This window comes from Bombus bifarius, unplaced genomic scaffold (genome assembly GCF_011952205.1).
Source record: "Bombus bifarius isolate JDL3187 unplaced genomic scaffold, Bbif_JDL3187 scf7180000008138, whole genome shotgun sequence".
NCBI classification, from domain to species: domain Eukaryota; kingdom Metazoa; phylum Arthropoda; class Insecta; order Hymenoptera; family Apidae; genus Bombus; species Bombus bifarius.
In genome coordinates, this window is record NW_022884466.1 from 1,059,185 (window position 1) to 1,081,479 (window position 22,295).

General features: G+C 36.3%; 1 protein-coding gene across 3 annotated transcripts in view; it reads right to left on the reverse strand.

The window, feature by feature from the left end:
• Window positions 1-22,295, reverse strand: part of LOC117208492 (neuronal acetylcholine receptor subunit alpha-7-like) — a 159,867-nt gene that overhangs the window by 87,003 nt on the left and 50,569 nt on the right. For 2 of the 3 annotated variants that reach the window (XM_033449687.1, XM_033449688.1), the window contains exon 2: window positions 22,111-22,253. The exons of the other annotated variant lie outside the window; for it this stretch is intronic. In XM_033449687.1, the coding sequence (XP_033305578.1) occupies window positions 22,111-22,253 (143 nt within the window). The remainder of the gene's footprint in view (window positions 1-22,110; window positions 22,254-22,295) is intronic. 3 annotated transcript variants of the gene reach the window in all.

The following is a 22,295-nucleotide window of genomic DNA, read 5'->3' on the forward strand; positions in this document are numbered from 1 at the left end:
TTCATTGTGTAACTTCAATTTTATGTAGCGTGATAATCTCGTAACCGAGATACGTTTCTGTTACCTTAAATTTTGTTTGCAAAGTGTGCGCGATTTTCGATAAATTGAAACATACATTTGGAACAGCTCTCTCTATAAGCGTATTAATCAAGCGTATCAATTGCTAGATTTTCATCTAGAGTATTGCCATTTCATTTGCACAGTTTAATCGAAGGCTTGACGAAACTTTTTTATTCGTTTACCGAAGAAAAGGTTAATCATTTGCTAAAGATTATACATTTGTGTAAATGAAACGCCAAATAAGAGTTCGCCGAGGGATTAAAAGGTAATTATAACCGTCGAGGAACAAATGAAAAAGGGGACAAGGGACGAAATTGAAATTCCATAAATCAAATCCAACGCAAATCGTGATTGAATCGTACATATTATCATTTCCTAGAAATTCAAGCAACACAGCAATTCTCGGTTATCTGTGGCAGCGATTCACCGGGTATTATGGAAATGTAAAGATATACATAATCGACGAACAGTTTGATTTGCTATTCCCGCTTCTTCCATTATCCATCGTATGTGCCTTGTGCCAAAATAAGAGTGCAAGGTTTATCACAAAAATTATTCTGCGATTTGTTATTTTATATTGTCAGTCGTTAATTTATTTCCGCGCTACACTGATTAATAGTTTCAGAACTTGTCCGGATGATTTATAGTAGGTTGAAAACATATATTAGCGACTTTGTTGTAGAGTTCCGTATTCGGTAGACGGAGTATAATGAAATTGGTATAAGCTGCACAGATAAAAGAGGAAACGCAATTATCTATATCTGTAGATTTACAGATGTAGATTCAATGGTTTGTAATTGTATCGTGACTTCTCTTCGTGAGCTCGTTGGAGCTACCAGCAAGATGAGGCTCTTACAATTTTAAGAACCCATAAAAAGGTTTTATCGACTGTGGTCGATGTAGGTCGTGCAAAAATACAAGCTGGTCGAGAATTACTAGGATTCACTGTCCCCGTAAGATTTATAAAACGTAATCATTAAATTTAATTCATTCTCGTTCTATCTCCAAGCCTGTTGTTAGATTAATGTCTTTTTCGAAGAATTTAGAAGAAATAATCAAATATATAAATAATAGAATAATAAAATAAATAATAATAAATAAGAAAAGTTTTTGTTTTTATTTGGCAAATATGGTGATATTACGATTGGATACAATTAGTTTCCCATTTTATTGTTCTGCGTATGAAAGTTCTCATATTCTGGCCTTCCATTCGGAAAAATGAATTAAATTGCCGGATATGGTCTATAAATCGTCCAACTTTAATTCAGACTGATGGTGATGTAATTAGAGACAACATTCCGGGATCAAACTATCCCGGAACTACTTCAAGTTCAACAGGAAAGAATGCGTGATAGATTGTGGTGGTTTAATCGTTGCAAGAAGAACAAAATGTCGAAAGTTCATTTTCGAACCTCTTGACGGATTATCAGCGCCATTCCGCTCAACCACAAATATTTCACATGAAACGTGAGAAATTCAAATCATTAATAACCTAGTTTCGTCATAAGAAAATTAGTTAAAACTGTATCATATATTTTATAATTATTATTGATAACTTTATAATTATATTAATGCGATATTAATTAGAAAAATGTATACTTTCGGCAACTTTTATGTTATTTTTGTTTTTATATCTTTCCCAAATTCACAGAAATATTCATAGTACTTTATATACCTAATATTTCTCTTAATTTCAATGCATAGCACGATGCCCAATAAAAATTATTTAACACTTCGTAAAAGGTATTCTTTGAGTTTCTAGTGGACGAAAAATTACATTTTTGGCAAGCAGTAAAAAGGTGTAACATCGTCGGAATGTACATACTCGAGCGTAAAGATCCTCGTAATTTTCTCGTTCCTGAAGGATTGCTTCAATGTATTTGTAATTCTTGTATAAAGTGGCAGCTTGAGTAGAATTTAGTTTACGTCATGTGTTACAGTGATCATGAAATACCAACGTGGTAAATTATTTGACGTTTCTTTCTACCGTGACAGTGACGAATAATTGATAAAAACTCGATTGACGAATACGTAGAGGAGCAATGGAAAGTTTTAAAGAATTTGTGTCCGTTGAGGTTCGACGATGCATTAATCAACAGAAGAGAACGGAAATTCGAAAAAGAAATAATTTATTGCCGCGAAATTCCAACGACGAACGAATGGGAAACTTTTTAAGGGGCAGAAAAATGGAAGTGGTAATGCAATTAGTCTTCTATATCATCTGTTTTATCGCTTTTTTTCCCTGTCTGACTCCCCATTTTGTTTTTGTCCGACAGCTTTCAGTCCTCTCTTACCTTTTGCGAAATTATTTTCCAATGTTTTCTGACTCGTCTAATTTTTCCGTTGCAATTTGAGGTTATAAGCAAAAATATGAATTATGGAATTTGTTACAATTATTTACAATACGAACTTTTATATTTTCAATTCTCAGTGTTTATCGTAGATTAGATAGTAGATTTTCTCGTAATATTAAATGTTCCTTATCGCATTATAATTAAAATTCTGTTGTGCAAGTAGTTGGTTTGTTTTAAATTTGATATTGAGAAATTTTTTAAAATAAGCAATTCAATTATTTTCGATATCGTTAATAAAGTTTGAGAATTTTCCGCTTTCGTTTCGACCGATTCTATTTAAAACTGATACAAAGTAGATACTCGGTACCATTTCTTCGCGGTGAAATTTTCTTTTTATCTTAGCCTACGAAACTTTATCGCAGTACCTCAACAAGGTAAAACATTGAACAAGAGTGAGATATAATTTTACAGTAATTAAGATCGTACAACGTGCAACGTTGTTAGTTTTTCCCACTTGTGATATTTATACAAAACTCTAATCCCTGCAATGAACTAAATATCTGTTCCTTTACACGTCGATACACTTACAAGGTTCGTTGTGTTTCTAAAAAGGAACGAATTTAAAAGTGAAATTTCTTTTCAATACTTTCACAATGTTCGTAACCATTCACGTTGTATGCAATTTTGCTATTTATTTTCGCAAAAATTCATAAAAAATCATTTTCGCATAAACGATTCTGTTCTTTCAAAAAAGTTACTCCTGTATCGTCAAAGACAATAAAATGAACAGTATAAAAATAATCTGGAGCAATATAAAGTGAGGTAGGTGCAGCACCGTTTTAAGAAGATTCATAAGGAGCCCTTTTTAAAATTTTAACGATCATTTAGGACTAATCAAAATTCCCATCTTACGAGTTCATCTAACCCGTTTTAAGAAAAGAAGATAAAGTTAGTATCGATTGATGTTTCACATATTCCGCTAAAATTTTTCCATGATAAAATTCGTACCACCGAAGTAGTTTTCGCTTAAAATATTAGCACCGGTGTAACATAGAATAGGTAACATAACATCGCGAAAACTGCAAGTTATTTTCTTTTCGCGAACAGTTATCCACGAAACATTTCGCCGCTGCTTACGACGGATAATGGATAAACAGGTCTATAGTACGGAAACCAGGTTAATGGTGGACGATTTAGTCATATTCAATATGAACACCCTAAACGATATCGCGTTTATCTAGAATGTCGACTTAATGCCCGATAAAATCTATATGTGTGTCAATATTCATGAGTTTTCGGAGGAAAAATTACATCCATTCACCTTAGAAGGAAATTAAATTGAACACGAATATCAAAATTCAGTTACACCAATTCGATATTTTTTTTGTAATACGCGGCTGCAATATTTTCGCGCTTTGAAACAAGGAAATTATAAAATTGGAATTTCATGATAAAAATATTTTAAACGAAATATATTGCAGAATATATAAATATAATTTGTATATTCCATTTCTATGACGCAATTTCTAATATATATATAAAATTCTTGTTCCCTGGTTAATTTTCTACAATCAACTACTCCTAAATATTATGAGCGCGGTATATTTTATTCAAATTCAGGAGCATTCCCGTTTATTTAATAACACGATAAATTATCTATCATGTGAAAATTTTGTGCAGATCCATACGGTAATTGCTACGATATTTACATACGGGATGTTTCCGATCGATTGAATCAATGGTTGTTCGAAGTATTATCGTCTAGCGGAGAGCATTGTCGACTTCTTGACACGTGGTAGTTGCCTCGATGAAACCTGGTCTCGTCTCCTTAAATGTGCCGTGGCGTTCCTGCATTGTTGCCGAAAGATAAACAGTTCCGAGTTACTGTGACAAAGTTAACGTCCTCCCAACAGACTCGTATCTGATCGTGGCTCTACCACCGGTGATATTGAGTTTTACCGGAGCGAACAAAACGGCCGAATGCAGAGTTAAATAACCCGGTGCGGTCGACAGGAGCGCTATTCCCGGAAACGTGAGTCCGTAATTTGAATCTGAACTCCCAAGAGGGCAGCAACTACCGGGAAAAAGGGAAACTCTTCAGCCGTATGCACCAGCATACCCGAATTCTCTAACTTCGCTTTGATCCCAGTCCCTTTAAAACCAGGATTATTTCCTGCGGGAACAATTTCGTCAGGAACCATCCCCGAATAATTTTGATGCTACAGTAAAAATCATCAACGACCAACCAGAGTTTCACCCATGCTGGGGAATACTCAAAGTTGGCGTGCCCTTTTCTTCCGGTTCTTCTTTTCTTTATTGTCCAAATATACATCCTTATTAGCATTTTAAAACTTCTACGCAGGTTGTTTTACAGAAAGTTTTCATATAAGATTCTCCGCTTTCGTGCGGGGAAAAATTGGAAAAATTTTTTGTTGCCCAAATACATGTTCCTATTAGCATGTTAGCAGTTCTTCGCTATTTCATAGGTTTTTATGTTGCCTTCCAATATTCAAACATAAAAAATTTGAGCGATCCAATGATTGAAGCTTTTCTCGTTTAGAGAAAACAATTTCTATTTGATTTTTGAAGCTTGATTCGTTCGAGATAAATTCATGCTTCAAATTTACGTCGATCACCTTTAAATCGATCTCTTTTTTGGCGTTAATTAAAGTACGGAATCGTGTTTTCTCTCTTGTTTTTTTTCATTCTGCTCCTAGATTCTCATTTGCACACAGTTAAGCAATAGCAACGTAGGAAAACGGATGTCCAATAGCCTGTGACTGAACGTATTTCATTGGTTAGAACGTACGAGGTTGTTTCACCAGGAAATCCGCCTCTTTCTCTATAAAATTAAATGCGATTTTATCACGTAGAACGAAAACCGTTATTTGGTGTTTCTTTAATTTCGCGCCGTCATACATCCGGCATAGGAATCGATCTCCGTCGCGATTATTGCCTCAAGCTAAGTACAACACTTTCCTTTGCTTTTATCAAAAATTATAGTTTCGGATCGAAGAACAGGCTTATTTCTGTCCACGTACCGTTTCACTTGCAAATTAAATGAAATCAAAATACGTAATCGAAAAAATCATATCTTTTATTTAATATCTTTTATTTAATATTTAAAATTAATTTATCATGTAAACGAATCAACTGAAATAGGTAAGGAAATTTGCTTATTCTACAACGTTGATAATTATAAACTCCCCATAGTTCAACTACATAGTCTACTTTTCGGTTACAAGTTTCTCGGAGAACATATTAAAGTAATTCTCACGCTCAGGGAATATAACTCGCGATAAGAGTAATTATAGTCTGTTGTTGATCACGTCTTCGATACAGAATGCTATCTTACTACGGATAGGAACAATTTCCACCCACTATAGTAAAGTAATACCGTGATTTCCAATGCATGTGGACGTTACACAAAGGTGAAAATCTAATTAGGGACACAAAAACCGGGTCCGATCATCATGTATGTAGGTATTTCATAAGTAGATGAAGCGGAAAAAATTGCACGGGAAAGTGAAGTTGCCAACTATTTCGACACGTACCTAGAACGGGATATTGTGAAACGAACAAAATATGGTCCACACACGTGACGATGACATTAGTGGTAAATGGGTCAACGGGGCAGTGGTTATATAGGTACATCTTTCGAAAATTCGAAGGAAACACCTATTTCTGTAAAAATTGAGTTACCGCGAAAAGAAACCACCTCGAAAACATGTTTTCGAGCCAAGAGTTCATGAGAAAATTGCAATCTTTTGTTAGATACGTCTTTCTTTATTTCCAGACTGTAAACTACACTGACATATTTTATTTGCGGTAGAAGTATAAATATTACAGCAAATCGTACGCTCTGCTTCTAATCTTAATCAAGCAATCATATGCATATATAACGAGGAACTACACAATTGGCAAGAATATTGGCGAAGGTACAATGGACGGGAACGAAACCCTTTGTTACGAGATCAGAATTTAGTATACGAATTTCACAAAATAAACGATACTCTCACATGCTCGCACATTTATAAACCAAGCAAGAACTTACAATTCGTTGTGTTATCAAATACCTTTCGGTTTTGTATAAATCATAACCTTGCATTCAGAATAAATTTCGTTTCACTTTTCTATCCGCTGAAGTTAGACTAAGTGTCCTCAAAAAAAAGAGAGAGAGAGAGAGAGAAGAAGAGAAAAATTTTACCCGAACAGCAGTCCCATATGATTGAATCGACCAAAACAGCGACAGCTGTCGTAATTTTACGCTCGAAATCTCTTGCCGGTAACGACAGTACCGAAATGACTGGCATTGTACAAACGTTACAAATCTCATTGTACCAGACCAATTTCCAGATAACGTGTTTATACAATTGAGTAAAAAACAAACCTGGATCGAACAGCGTGTGTTTTTACAAGGTGAAATTCGAGTATCGAGTGCGGCTCGCGACGAGGGTAATTAATGTCGGAAAATTAAGCCGAAAGGGGTGGGATCGGTTCAACGATCGGAGAACGCGATCATTAGAGGTAAGTGGAATCGAGACGGCTTGCAATGTTTCCCGATTATAACGCTAGAGCATTGACGATTCATCTCGCGGCTGCATCGTTTCGGTGATTGATAGCGATCCTCCCACACGTGCGCGTGTGTGTGTGCATGTCTGTGTGTGTACAAACTCGGATCGAACAGCTGAGACAAACGACAACGACCTCGTTCAGTGTCCAGAGAAACGTGCACAAGAGAACTCTCATATTCTAATCAGAAAGCGCTAAACGGGCGTAAAAATAGTTCGTCGTATTTCTCAGATCGGAACATCGGAAATTGAAGTTTTTTACTCTCGTTATATTACCGATTGTTGGTCTACGTCATTTACATGTAAAGTGGATGACTTTTGCGTCAGTTTACTTCACACGTTTATGATTTTTCTTCTCTCTAAACGTACGATCGCGTGGAAATTAAGAGCTGGATTTTTGATAACCAAATATGTATGTTATATGTAAAACTTAAAGTAAAGTTTAAAGCTTTGGAGGATAGAAAATCAAGTTGCAAAATTAAACTACTACGTCTTATTTTCGATGATTTATTAGAAGATGTTTTCTCGAGGATGATAATTATGTACATTGAATTCTAATTTTTCAGTTGTTTTACGCGGTAAAGGTAGTTGATACTGAAATATATTCATAACGAAATGTTTCAGGATAGGATTTTCTTAAAATGTTCGACACGAAAAGTGTTAAAATTATCAAAATACATCTAGTTTTAGCCTGGCCTTCATACTTCATACTAGTTGTTTAATGAAATGTGGCGTTCAGTCTTTCGTACGAAAAAGGTCATCAGAGGATTGCATGCGTGAAAAGTTTACTTATACATGACGTGATCGTAAACCTTCGTTATTCTATGATTTTACTTCTGTCGCGAAGGAACTCGGTGCATAAAATAATTGATTGTCCAATTCTATTAGTACAATTGGAAATTTATGTCGCTAAATTTTACTTGTAGATATAGTTACTATTAGGTTGTCCGAAAAGTTTCCTTCGTTTTATAAGGAAATAATAAACGTACAATATTTTTTGTTTTATATTAGTTTATTGAATTATGCACGAACATAATAATAGAAATATGACGAAATGGATCATACCAAATTCAATAAAATAATATAAAACAGAAATTGTTGTTCATCTATTAACACCTTATGAAACAAAAGAAACTTTTCGGACAACCTAGTACTTTACATTCAGCGATTTTCACAAATTGCAAACAAGCAAAGAATTCGCTAATCCATCTGCATAAATAAGATGCTCCTTCGAACAACGCGGGAGTTAAAGACACCAACGAACCGCGTTGAGTGAAATCCGCGTAGTTGCGGAGGCACTCTTCCTCAAAGACTGAAGCAAGTAGATACATACTCGCATACATACGCGTATTATATTTCCCCAATGCATGTGCATATATGTGGCATTCAAAATTTACGTTTGTTATATTCAGTCATTATATTCTTCGCTTCAAGACGATTTGATGCGAACTGTCTTTCTGAAATCATCGCCGTATGCATCGAACAGCATCGACTTCGGACAGTTGACAAATTGTTTGAGAAAGGAAAAGATAAGAATTTATTTTTTTTTTTTTTGCGCATGCAATGAGATTATGGCTGTGTACCTCGCAGAGACACGTTGGTCGTTTAATCCTTTTTCCAAATCCCATAACGGTTCATTATGTGCTTGAATTCGATGCTGTTCCTTGTGTGCAAGGACAATCTGCGAGGAATCAGTTCACGCGAACGAATTCACATTTGTTCTTTCTCACGTCTCGTATTCGCCGATAAGGAAAACCGTAACGATATGCTAAATAAATTGATTCGAAATAAATATTGTTATGTCGGGCGACACTCTACCTAGACCAGGTCACACACCGCGGGCAAGATGGGAACCAGATGTCATCCTTACTGCGTACACTCAATAGTCTTAAGGATCTATCGTAAATCTCAGGAATTTGCTAGCTAAGGTCCTTCAGACCGAAAAAATATCGTTTTTCCAAATCATTTTCTGAAGATTATTGTCTACTACGACTTCATACAGAAAAGTTAGTTTTTCTCACGTACGATGCTTCCCACTAGCAACTTTCTATCGAGGGCGGCTAAGACCCTTCCTAGTCCACCAACCTTCGTTTATCCAATCAGAAGCAATGTATACTGTCCTCACTTTCCTGACCAAAAATATAATGAACAAATCCGATGGTCCCGTGCGCTAGACACACCCATCGCTAGTTTTCCTCCGACATAGCATCGGCACTGTAAATTACTTATTCTTCAACGTTAGAATAGTCAACATGTCAGTACCGGGTTAGTCTCCCTTATTGCTACGTCAACTATAGCAAAAAACTCTAAGAGCCTTGCTCGATTACCAACGAATATTGTGCCAGTGTATCGCATTTCTATACGCCAAATCATTGTCTACGACGTATATCACAAGCAACGGTGTAATTTAAGTGTTAAAAATATATAGTTTATAACCCTGTTAAACGCAGTGTTATACCCTCTTAACCACCCCCATTATCTCAACGGAAATCAGGGGATCGATCTATTCGCGGCGTCGATTATTATAATCGTAACGGGAATTTACGAATCCCGTTGACGTGTTTCTTCGCGATTGCGTCTCCCCGCGATTGGTCGAAAATACAAATATAAAAAAGAAATGAAATCTGTCAAATAATCGAAACCGCATTGTTCAAGGGAGCACTGTGTACAGTAAAATAAACACATCTAGGATAAATATACAAATTGATGAACGATGGTGCAGCTTGTTCAAACGCATTTACCTTATGCAAACCAGTGTTATTTTGAAACTTCACGCAGTCCAGATCAGATGGTACAATGGGGTCGTTTAAAATTCATGTGTCACGTTCTTCGCGTAACAACTGCGGGCTTCGATGCAGAAACTGCGGCGTTACGATGCAAGAAAAGTAATTTCTCCTCAACCGGCAGATCCACGCAATAATAATTATGCATCTGACCAAGAGAACAATGAGAAAACTCATACAACAAGTATAAAGTTTCGCGAGTATAAAGTTTGTGATATCTTGTAAAATATATCACGAGTGGAAAAAATTCTGTTTTGTAGAGTGAAGTTGCAATGAAGATGAAAGAAAAAGATCTTTCTCGCGTGTAAATTAATCTTCTTCCCCTGAGAGTTTAATAAATTGACCTATTGTTTAATACGTTGAAATTTTCATTCGATGAACAGTCTTAATTTGAAATAGAATTATAGAAGGTATTTTTGATAATAAAGTAACATTCTACTCCTTTTATTTTCTGTTATTTATTTTTTTATCTAATTTATAATTTATCCAGGAAACCACGTGTCACTGATTCTAAAGTGTACGTAATATTGCGCGCAAGAACGGACCTTTTGTGTAACGTTAAATAGTGGCAGTTGTTTTGTTTATGTAATTATGTACTTTCGTGGAAGATTTGAATGCAAGATTGTAGATAAGTCTGTGCATCAAAAGCAACAAGTGGCCACATATCACGTACAACGAAATGTCGATAAAATAGCACCCCAAATATATGATTTTGATACAGATCGGAAAAATACTTCAAGTCACTGACTATTAAATAACATTTTTGTTTATTTATTTTTACATAAAGATTCATCTCCTGTATCATGCTTTTCATCGCACTACGTATAAACAATAAAGAACTATATAGTTGATCTCTAAAATAAATAGAATCGTAATAAGTAAATAAATAAATATAAAGAAAAAATGTCAAGATACAGTATCTTTTGAAGGATAACAGCAATTCTGACTGTGCTCGAAAGAAGTCAAACGAAGTCGGGGGATCGATTGGCTAGTAAAAATAAACTTGACTTGACAAGTTCGCAAGGGTACACAAAACTTTCCTGACTGAAGTTGTCGAAGACAGGCTTGGTCGTCGTTCGAACCTGGAACAGGAAACCCAACCATCGTAATTCACGACGCGACTGCAATCACCAATACCACACGAGACTTCTCGATACAAAATGAACCTGGTGCGAGCAAATTTTTTTTCGGCATGCAGATTATTCGAAAGGGGAGAAGTTAGTCTAGCTTCGTGAAAGGAAACAATTTTCACGCGTCGATCGACGAAATCGTTTATCATCTACGAATTCTTGATCGATTTTCTATTTTCCACGGATTATTTAATGCAAACGACCGACATTATATCAACAATATAGTCGCAAACACTGCATTAAACTGATTGCTTCGCGAATACGAGCTAATACATTAAACCTAATTTCATTTGACGTATATATCAATAGTACAGAGAGGCATAAATGGCCTCGCTTTTCACGTGATTTTTAATATTCGCTATGCTAATACACTAGTTGAAAACTATTAACCCTTGAAATAGTCGGATGGAATGTATGTTACATAATTGATAGGATGAAGTTAATTTAACTCGTCCGATGAGATTAATGGATTATCCTCTTCAATTATCTAAATACACAGGTATATCAACCTTCTTGATAGATTAATGTAAAAATATATTGATATTATTAACATCTATTTTGAAATTGAAAAATGATCTTCAGATTTAATGACACGAGAAAACATTTTATTTAAAGAAGTTTTATGAAGAACAGATACATGCTACGATATCATAAATACCGAGAAATTCGTTCGTTATGCAGATATCTTCCTAAAAAACATATACAATTAATATTATAATAAACAGTTAATATGTCACACACGATTCGACGATTTTTCAAGCGCCCATTTCTACCCTAATCGTGGCTGTGCATCAGGTCATAATGAGAACTGAGCTAATATAGAAAATGTTCCATTTAAGATAAACTGACAACCGAGTGTTTTTATTTGAGGAATATCAGACAAAGCGAAAACTTTTGCAAAAGGATTCCACGGCATTTCAACGGCACTTCGTTGATGCGCAGTTTAATCCATTTTTGCTTTTCTTCCTGGATATTAACGGCACTCCGCGGTATTGAATTCCTTTGTCGAGCTTTGTGTTTGTTCTTCTCGGTTATTCAACGATGAGCTTCGCATTTTTCGGAGGACACCGTTAATTTGCGATCTTTTCAATCTTTCTCCCATTTGATAGATACTACCAGTAGATAGTACCGGTTAATGACATGTCCATCATTACTTAGAATACCTTCTGATATTCTTCTAATGTAATTCTTGGCCTTTCTTTTTTTTATTAATTTTTATCTCGTGATTTGTAAAATATCGTAAAAAGAACCTTGGCTATGGAACGTACTAATATTTTAATTTTTTTACAGAAAGTTACTTGATATCGTTCAAGTTGCACTCTTAAGTAGTTCTTGGTAGAACATACTCAATGGGTGCTTTACTTCCGATTATCGTTCAATAGCCGAGAAGATATAGGGACTAATCGATTAGCATGAAACAATAATATCACTTAAAAACTCCCTCTAGATTGCTAACGTGTAATTAGACTCTCGTACGCTTGCAAGAGCAGCTCGATATCGTTTGGCTGTTGTAACAATGCGTTCCTTACGATGCATCCGTGCGTTCCGACCTTTTCTACACAGGCTCACGTATATTTTCACAACGACCCTGGCAAATAGCTACATCGATTTCTTGTCCCATTGAATTTTTACGAATGGACGATTACTTTCCAATGATCCTTTATGCAATTATCTCACCTAATCTATCTATCTATCGATTGATTCAATTATCAATTATCTATCGAATACGATTTATAATATAATGATATATAATACAGCAACGTTACACCGTTTGTGCTTGTTTTAAGTATTTGCAAATCGTAGAGAGCCTCCATGTAGGTACTTTGTTGCGCCAGAGTTGATAACTTGGAGTATACAATTCTACTTCAATAACTGCACCACTTATAATTAATTTATCCTATGTTCTAGTTGAATACATGTATTAGGATTAAATGAAAGCCGAAACGAGCAAACACAGAGCGGTATTAGGAAAAAGGAAATAATTAGAGATTAAATCGGTTTCGAATCCTGCTGGTTTAATTCTATAGTTTAAACTCCAATAACTGCCGGCATTAATTTTCTGTTACTCCTACGGGAGCTCTGCTAAAATATTGATTATCGCTAAACCATGCCGAATCATTGTAAACCGAGCGCTAACGGAAAAATTTCTATTAAAAGGGAAACGATCATGTAATTTCATTCTATAAGAATTCTAAAATTGAAACATGATTATATAAGATTATTGGCCTGTATCGATCTCCACGCCCCACAACGACTAACCCGCGTTCCGCTCATAAATTACTCGTTGTATTTTACCGATGGTAAAAGTAGCGCAATAAGAATGGGACCCGATTACTATTGACTAGCCACGAAATCGTCCACGAAATCACACGAACCAGAATAGCATGGATAACGAAAATTGACCTACGAAATTTGATACAGCAAGGCAAACCAAGTCCCCATCCACAACTTTTGGTATATCCCCAACCCCTGGATATGACCCAGGATTCCAGTGATTTCTAGCTGGTACGTGTCGGCTGTGGGTCACGCGCCAACGCTTTCTAAACGCAAGACATATTCCGGTTGCATCTGTATTCGAGGAGAAAAGAGTACACGAACGATATACGAATTGGGTCTTGCAAAGATCCGCATTGCCAACTATAAATCTAGCCGCCAGTGACAGCCTCGGTTCTTGGTTTAATCTTCAAATCTCACGCATCTATATATTATTCGACAACCTCGTGTTTGCATATTTTCGGCATCACGCCGGAATGGTTACTCGCTACTGATCTGATTCATAGCGTAGCTTGCCCTTTCCATCGTATTGTTTGAATTTCTCTGATTTAGCGAGAAGCTTCACGCTGTACAAATTCATTTTTCTTGTGTTATCGAAGCAGTCCACATTCGGCTACGATACACCGCAGAAGGGATGGTAATATTAGGATAAATTATTGTGAAATAATTCCTCGATATTTGGTAAGAATGGAAATTTATCGAACCTGAATATTTCTTTAAAAATGTGGCGCTAATATGATATTGTTATACGTTGTGCCATCGCGCAACGATCTGCGCTGATATATTATTTTGATTCGTTAGCCACGAAATCGATTAGCCGACGAGGTGATCCGTGGTTTCATTTTGCGCTAAATAATTTTCAGGCGATGCACGAGGTGGGTGTAACCGAGACAACGGCGCGGTGGTAATGGCAAGGAGGAAAATAAATTCGTGGGGACAGTTGCGGCCCTATGGGTCACACGTTCACAGCCTTCGGATGCGGGATAAGTTACAGGCGCAGTGGTAGAAAATCGGTTTATACAGATCACGTACGGCCTGGAATGAACGGATAAAGTTTTGGGATTCACTTTCCATTCTCAACGGTAAGCCAATTTCTACTATAACAAATATTGTACGTTAGTTAGAGAACGACGAGTTTACCGTTCGAAGAGCGGAGAGTAGTTAGCACTGACGTAAAATTTTCAAGTAGTGTGCAAAGAAGATCGTTATTTGTCATTTTGGATCTCGATTTGTATTCTGCAAAGAATCTCGAAGGAAAAATATACAGGAAAATGTTTCGACTTAATTTCCTTAAACGACTTTAAAGCGCGAAAAATTTCACAACAGCTTCCAATTGTCTTTATGCAGAATGGTAAATGGGGGATCCAGAATGGATAGATGGTACTCGTTAAGCGAAAAGAAGTCAGAAAATTAGTACTTCCAAATAAAAATAATCAAACACCCAAGCATCGAACTAATTCAAGGTCCGTGAGATTGAAAGGGTAAGTTATGAATTCTCTGCCTCTTTTCCATAATGTATTCTTCTCATAATATTACAAGTTTCCCCGCGGCATTTTCATCTTTTTCTTCAAATTCTGGCTGAGATATTTTGATGAGACAACGATATATTATATGGGCCTAGGGTAGTCGGAAAGGAGGAACCAGAAACGCCGTAAGCATACAGAAAATTAGATATCATCCAGCACAGTCGGTTAATTCGACGTATGGCTTGAAACTTTTTGCGGTACGTGACGAGGCATAGCAAGTAGAACTGCGAATGCAGTTCCCCATCGGTGCTGTTGTCGCTATTGCCGGTGCACGTTGCGCATTTCCTACTCGAACAAATCCACTTTGCAACCTCGTTTCTGTGCTGGCGCATCCTTGACACTATGCGTCATCCGTACGTATCCGCCATGGAAATGAGAAACCGATATCAAGAGGAATCTTCTTTGCGACTTCTCGTACTTCGTCTACCATTAACAGGATTCCTTTCATGTGAAATTAGATTCTATTCCCGAGCTACTACTCGCGTTTCTGGCCCGTCTTCTTCTGGCATACGCAATTTCTTTAGCCTATCGTGTTCGATATAGATTGAACGTGCTACTTAAACTAGTTTGATTTCGTAGAGCCTCTACGCCTTTAAATTTGGACAAAAATACTTTGCCTGTTGAAATGATTGAGATTAAATGATTGGTGCTTTGATTGCACTTTGATCGTCATGTTATATATAGATCTGAAATTATTTTAGGCAGGCTTTAAGATTTGAAATTCATCGTATGACTAAAGAATTACTCCTGGAAACATTTGGTTTTGATCGTTAAAAAGTTTGGATGCTGAATAGAATATTAATGGTTACTAGCTTCTCGTATCCAGTAGAATCGGTCCACGACTGGTCAGACACAGCTATTCCTCGTTAAACGCTTGGAACGCGATGTTAAATATAAATAGATGGAGTTTAAAAACGTTTCTAAATACTATCCATAATTGTTTACTAATATAATAAAAATTAATAATCTACTATTTATCTATTTTCTGTAATTTACGATTACCTTTTCGTGATATTTTTCCGGTTCCGTTTATTTCCATCAAGTGCTATCTTTTTCTTTCTAAAGTATCTAATCTAAAGTATCTAATCGCTTAAAAGCAATAATTTTCTGCAAAGAAATTTTTCGGATGCCTTGAGATTCAATTTCAGTACAGCTGTACATCCCTCTATGTCTGTTTCTTTGACTCTAAAGCCGTCTCATGGAATTCATTCGTAATATGGCTGCTACTTTGACGCGTTTTTCCTCTCTAAAGGGTCCATCTGAGGAATTTATCTTTTCCCATTGGATTGAAAGATCTCGCACACATAATCCTGACAAAGGTCTTAATCCTTACCCGCGTACAAAACCATAAATTCCACAAAAAGGAAAGATATTTGAAGATATCGTAGAATTTCGCTCAACGTCGAGGCCCATCGCATTTTGATACGATTTCAAAAGTTACTGTGATGTTGCTTATTATCAAAGCATAGGTTCGTATTTGAAATCTTACCGAATTTTTATCAGTGACGCTCTTCTTTCACGGTGTTTTTCCTTGAAACCAACAGGAAGAAGTCCCTTATTCTACAAGTTGAAAACAAGACTATTACGAAGGCGAGATCATCTTTTTTTATTAGCCAGCCAAGTTGGATTGTGAAGATGTATTTTGCGACGTTCTTGTTTCACAAGCTTCTCGCCGCAGTTAAAATAGCGAGAACGTTCTGAGAAAAACGCGGGAAACTTAAGGTGTCTGTGTAGCAGAACATTCATTCGCCTTTGTCGTATTTTCTTTCATGTTCAAGAAAGAACTGCAGATGACATAATGTCATCAAAGGATTGTATAGAACAGAAGTGTACTGATGCACGACGTTGTAAGAAATAATTAACTCAAATTTTTTATTAGGCGTTTTACTTCTTTTTTTTTTTTGTAGATCTTTGAGTAAACGCTACAAATGTACTTTAGCTTCGTATATTAATGGTAAAATCGATTCTTCGGTAGAAATGGAAAAATAGATTTGTCTATTACAATTTACATTAAAAGCAATGTATGAAAAATTGACACGGCATAGTTTTTCAAGAAGATTTCTTCGCAGGCATAGTTATAATCGTATTTTTAGTATTACGCATAAATATCCCGATCGCGATCATTCTCAAACGTTTTCAAGGCATTTAGCTAATGCTGTAGTATTTTTCAGGAGCTTTTAAGCGTACCCAAAAGTACCGTTTTTACGAGCGTTTTGAAAATAGATGAGTCTGAATATTAATGCAAAGTGCCCTTAATATTTCAACAAGTGAGTGCACGATAAGACCTGTCTGAAAGACAAGACATTATGCAATAATCTAACATAAGAGGAAGAAAACAAGACAACTTTTACAAAAAGTGAAAATTACAGGTCCGAATTCCAGTGTCTGATCTTCCTATTTTCTAGACTATATGCTTCCGCATAATTATGAAATGATGTACTTACATTAGACCGTTTTTGCTCTTCACTTTTCACAATTAAGCACACTATTATTTGCTAGTAACCACGCCAAGTAGTCCTGTTACCATGGATTTCCATACCATAAATATTTCATTATCCAGAAGTTCAGCCCGAATACATTTAAACTTATACAAAGTGGAGCATAGTTAATTCGTATTCATTGAATATATCGTTACTATAACTTTAATTACAACTTCAATTTGTTCGGTATAATGGAACTGTAATTAGAATACGCAGAGGTATAAATTATTCAAGATTCTTTAGCATATCAGTAACGATATAATCAAGGGATTAAAAATCGTTCATGACACTCGAAGTACAGGTACCTTACCTAAATCAATACTATATCTTCCACAATTAAACAAATATTATTAGGAAGTAGATTTAGAATAACGATGAATCAATTGCAAGATAAAGGTGGCACTTGTCAACGGATTGCATCATAAAGAAGCCTAAATTATTGTACATTAGAATATCATCGATCCTAAAATATTGGATTGTCCGGAAAGTTCGTTCCGATTTTTAAGGAATTTGATCGACGCGAAAGATCATATTGAAAATTTGTTCACCGAAAAACCCGAGACGTTCTGGAAGGATGGAGTATTCAAATTGCGTGAAAGATGGAGGAAGGTTGTAAAACAAAATGGTGCCTATATAATTCAATAAATGTGTATCGAATCGAAATGTAAATCGGAAAGAAACATAGTACAGAGATGGTAGTGTATATCTTTCTCTTATGAATGCGCTTTGATCTGTGCATCCAAAACTGCCTTCAATTTCAAAGGTGGTCGGATTAGCAGCGCAATCCATGTTTCTATAAACTACTGCACACCTCTGCTTAATTACGTTAATGAGTAGGAAATTATTATGATTATCTTGTATTTTCTCTAGCGGAAAGCAGCGCGTGCGATCGGTTTGCGAGGTCACATTTAGCTGTGAGGCAAACTCATTGTCAGATAAGCTAACCGACCCTGAGGGAATGTTCTAAAATATATCGCAGACATCGACGGTAACGATGTAAGTTCCTCTTACTTGAGGGCAACTATTGGTGTGTCGGTAAACGTATACAACCAAAGAAACTAGATAGTATTGCTGGCGAAGCTTTGAAACTCGGCTAATCTTCGGACTAAGTATTGACCTACCGCAGAAAGGGAACGTTTCTTCGGCAATAAGGGTTTACTGGCATTATGTTGCGTTACAAGCATTGATTAATTGTAATAATTTCAGATTTTATATTCTCGTTAATGAAAATATGCTTATAATTTTTATATAGTTGTTTCAATGGAGCTTTTTTCTGGAGACTTTCCATCTCGTCGATAGTAATCTTTTTGAGTTTCGTTAAACTATTTTTGAATCATATAAAATTCAGATTCGGTGAGATCAGTAGAAAACGGTTAGCGTACAGGGAACTTGTCTAAATATGTTTTGTAATCCTTATTGTATCTCACGAGATTTTTATATGTACGCGAACAGTTATGTTGCTTTTATTCTCGCTGAATTTCCTTGCACGATTCTTCGAAACTACTTCATCACCTTATCATCATTTTTCCATCGATTCATCCGTATCAGATTCTTGCGAAATCCTTCAGCGGGATTTACATGAAAATGCATATTTCTTGAATACAATTTACAATCGATTGATCTTAGTAACGCAACGAAGTGAAGAAGGTTAAATTCGAGGAGAATACGTCCCCCGGTATCGAAAGAACGGCGAAAATAATTTCTGGAGCAATTAAAAATGATTGTAGGAATGAACGATGCTTATGGTGTATCCCGCGCCTTTCTTCGCAATCGTTGGGGTATAAAAAAAATTGGAGGTCGAATCTCGGTCGCAATTGTAATGGTCCTATGGAAGAAGGTCATAAGGCGAAAGGAAGAACAAAGGAACGCTGCAAAAACGGGAGCCGCTGTCGGACACGGGAAACGATAAACGGCAAAACAGGCGCAGCGAAACAATGCGCAGGGCATATTTAGCTGTGCCGTTGTACATTATTTAGGTGCCAGTACGCGCCATTTGTATTGCTGCGCACGCGTGTGCTACGAAAATTCGCGATATTTCCTTTCACCCTGCATCCCCTCGACCAGAAGAAACCGATGCCTCATTTCCATATTGCTGCGATCATGTCCACATTTTCGGAAATGAAAAGTTTCCTGATCGTGGTGGACACCCCTTAAATTTGTCATTCGATCTTCGATCGCGAGGAAAATGGCTCGTTTAACGAAACGAAGGAAATGTTGCTAAAATTACGAGTGCTGAAAATTCATCGGTGAAATTCCTTTTTCGATGATTTATAGAGAAAAGTAGAAGGAAGAAAGCGGTGTTTATTTTCACATTTGAATGGGAAGATTTGAAATGAAAACTTGTGAAGTTTAAGAGCGTCATTTTAGATCTCGAGAATGTCCCTTGTGCGAAGCGATTGAGTTTTAATGATGTATGAGATCTTTCATTCGTGAAGCGTAACAATATATCGCAAATATGCCTTTATTAGGCCATTTGCGAGATATTTCTTAATCATTTTATGTAACGTACGATATTTGATAGAATTTTATGCGAAAACGTTATATTTCAAAAATGTTGTCATTGTCTGTTGAATTGTAAATTAACTAGAATTTAAAATTAATTCAAACTGCCTGACACAGAACGAGAAGAAACTACAAAGAGTTGAACTATGCGTCAAAACTAAATATGTAATAGACACGAATGTCTATCGATATAAACGTCAACGGAATTATTGGTCTTCGGGATTTAATTAAACTTTTACACACTTGTCATTACACCGCGTGAATATTGATGTTCGCGTATCTATACATATGTGATAAATTGCAGTCGAATATATTGTTTATTAATTTGTTCAATTTATTAGTTTGGAAATTCGTGTATAGAATTACCGCAGTATATACTACAGAGTATAGTTTCTCTGCTAATATATTAACCAGATACGTCTAAACTCTAAACTCATCCTCAACTACTCGACGTTTTGATACTTTAGAGAACTATCAACTTGAGAATATCGAAATTGACTGAGAGAGCTTGATTCTCGCTCTCGAGAATGATCGATGTGATTAACTTAAAATCCTTCGGATGATCCTTCTCCCGTGGAATATACAATTTCGAACGTGAAGTGTATTTCAAAGGCGAATTTATGAATTGTATATGGATGATCCGTGAAGTATTTACATACATACGATCGTAGAAAAATAAATTCCCACGAGGTTATCGATATCGAAAGTTTCAAAGGACAATAGAAATTTACCGTCTAAGTAATTATACGCGTCTCGTAATAATTAGCCCTGAAAATTGATATTTTCCACAAACCTGATATTGCCCACGTTTAAAGATTATAACCATGCACTAGTATTAACAAAATCTACAAAGTAATTACAAGGCACACGCTTGAAATAGAACGACGAATCTGGGCACAATAGACGACACTGTTAATCCGGCTTCTAATTACACATAAAACCAGTAGTTCGCCATGTACTGCCTGAACGGAAATTTCCCCGAAGCTTCTACTAATCATTTCTAATGATGCTCGAAACATTGTCCGCATCATACTCCTACAGCTATGGTTTATCGTAAATCATCTTCGCGAGAAATGTTATATCTAAATCAGCGTTACACTAAATTTATGAAAGTATAAAATAAAATAATATTGCTAGTGTTATATTTTAATCAAAGTTAACATCGATGTAACATCCTTTGGCTTTCAGTAATTAATGAAGTCGAGGTTTAATCTTCTCCATATCAAAAATTGCTCTAAAATTAAACGCGATCGAATCATAAAATTAAGGGCTAGAGAGATTTTATTGTTGAAAGTTCAAGAAACAAATAGGCCTCTGATAAAATTGGGAACTTCTATTCGGTATAAGCATTTATATACCGAATTGTAAGGACGTGGAGAAAATTGAATTGGGTAAACTAACAGGACCTTCGTTCAATAATTTACAAGGGTTAACCGTGAAACTGACAGTGAGTCTAGAGTCTAGACGATGATTGATGAGAGCGTAAGTGCATCGTATGTTACATGCGGCCTCCGAGTGCAACCAATGAACACTTCCGTTTCGTCGATGCATCCTATACACATCCAGGTTGTACACGCGACTAGTCGTAATATCAGTGATTGGTCTTTGTTCGTTTTAATGTCATTCCTTCCGTGTGCATGTGCGGTATGTACGTGTTTTACACTGGTGCGTATAAACGTGCAGGAACGGGAGATGCATGCTGGAAAACGTGTATGCAGGGCTGCACGTAGCCCTCGTAGGTAATCACCGATCTGTGTACTTTTTTCCTATATATGTACGTGTATGTGTGTATGTACACGTTCATCGAAGCCCCGTTTCGTGGCAATACCAGCGCTTCGTTGGCCGGAGAAAAAAGGATGCGATACGTTTCTAATTACGAACCAGGTCGCGTTTGGGTACATTGGTCTCTGGCTGTTGACACGACATTTTAAAAAAGAAATTTTATTTTTTCACATTTTCGCAAACGTGAGATATATTAGCAATTGTGTACCGACAACTGATCGTACTGATCGTACACCTTTAGTTTTCGAATGTATTTTCAAATCTAACAAAAAGAAGATTCCGGAAATACAAGAAAGATTTTAGAATTCGACGATTTTCGATACTGCAATATACATTTTGAAATCTGAGGTCTCGTCAGATCGATATCTAAAAGTGAATGTATGTACACCTTCTTCTTAATTATAAAATTCATGCAGGAAATAATCATAAGGTGTTACCTGTCGAACAAAATACGATAAGGTTGCATGCAAATAGGAATATTACGAAAACTGATCGTGCTACTCGAAGCAGAAAGCAATGCAAAAAGGACGTTCTGTCTATTGCAACTCACTTAACTCGCACCTTGATAAAACGAGCACACTTTTCGTTTCAGTATAATAGATACTTAGAATTCTGTTGGTACTGTGTGCGGTGTGCGTGTTACGTTAGAGAGAAGGTCTTTTATGCGTTTTGTACAGAGGAACTTTTAAGTTGCTGTTGAAAACTTACAACGTCGATTATTTGCATTAGTGTAAGGCCAAAGCTCAACACGAGGGGCTCGGACTCATTGCCAACCGGACGCTCCAGCACGTTGTATGTATCCAGCAGGTCGCTTAGCAGCCGTTTCTCGTGAGAACCGCCGTTTACCAGCCCTGACCAATTATCATTTTTTCAGTCATCTCTGTACAAGCACG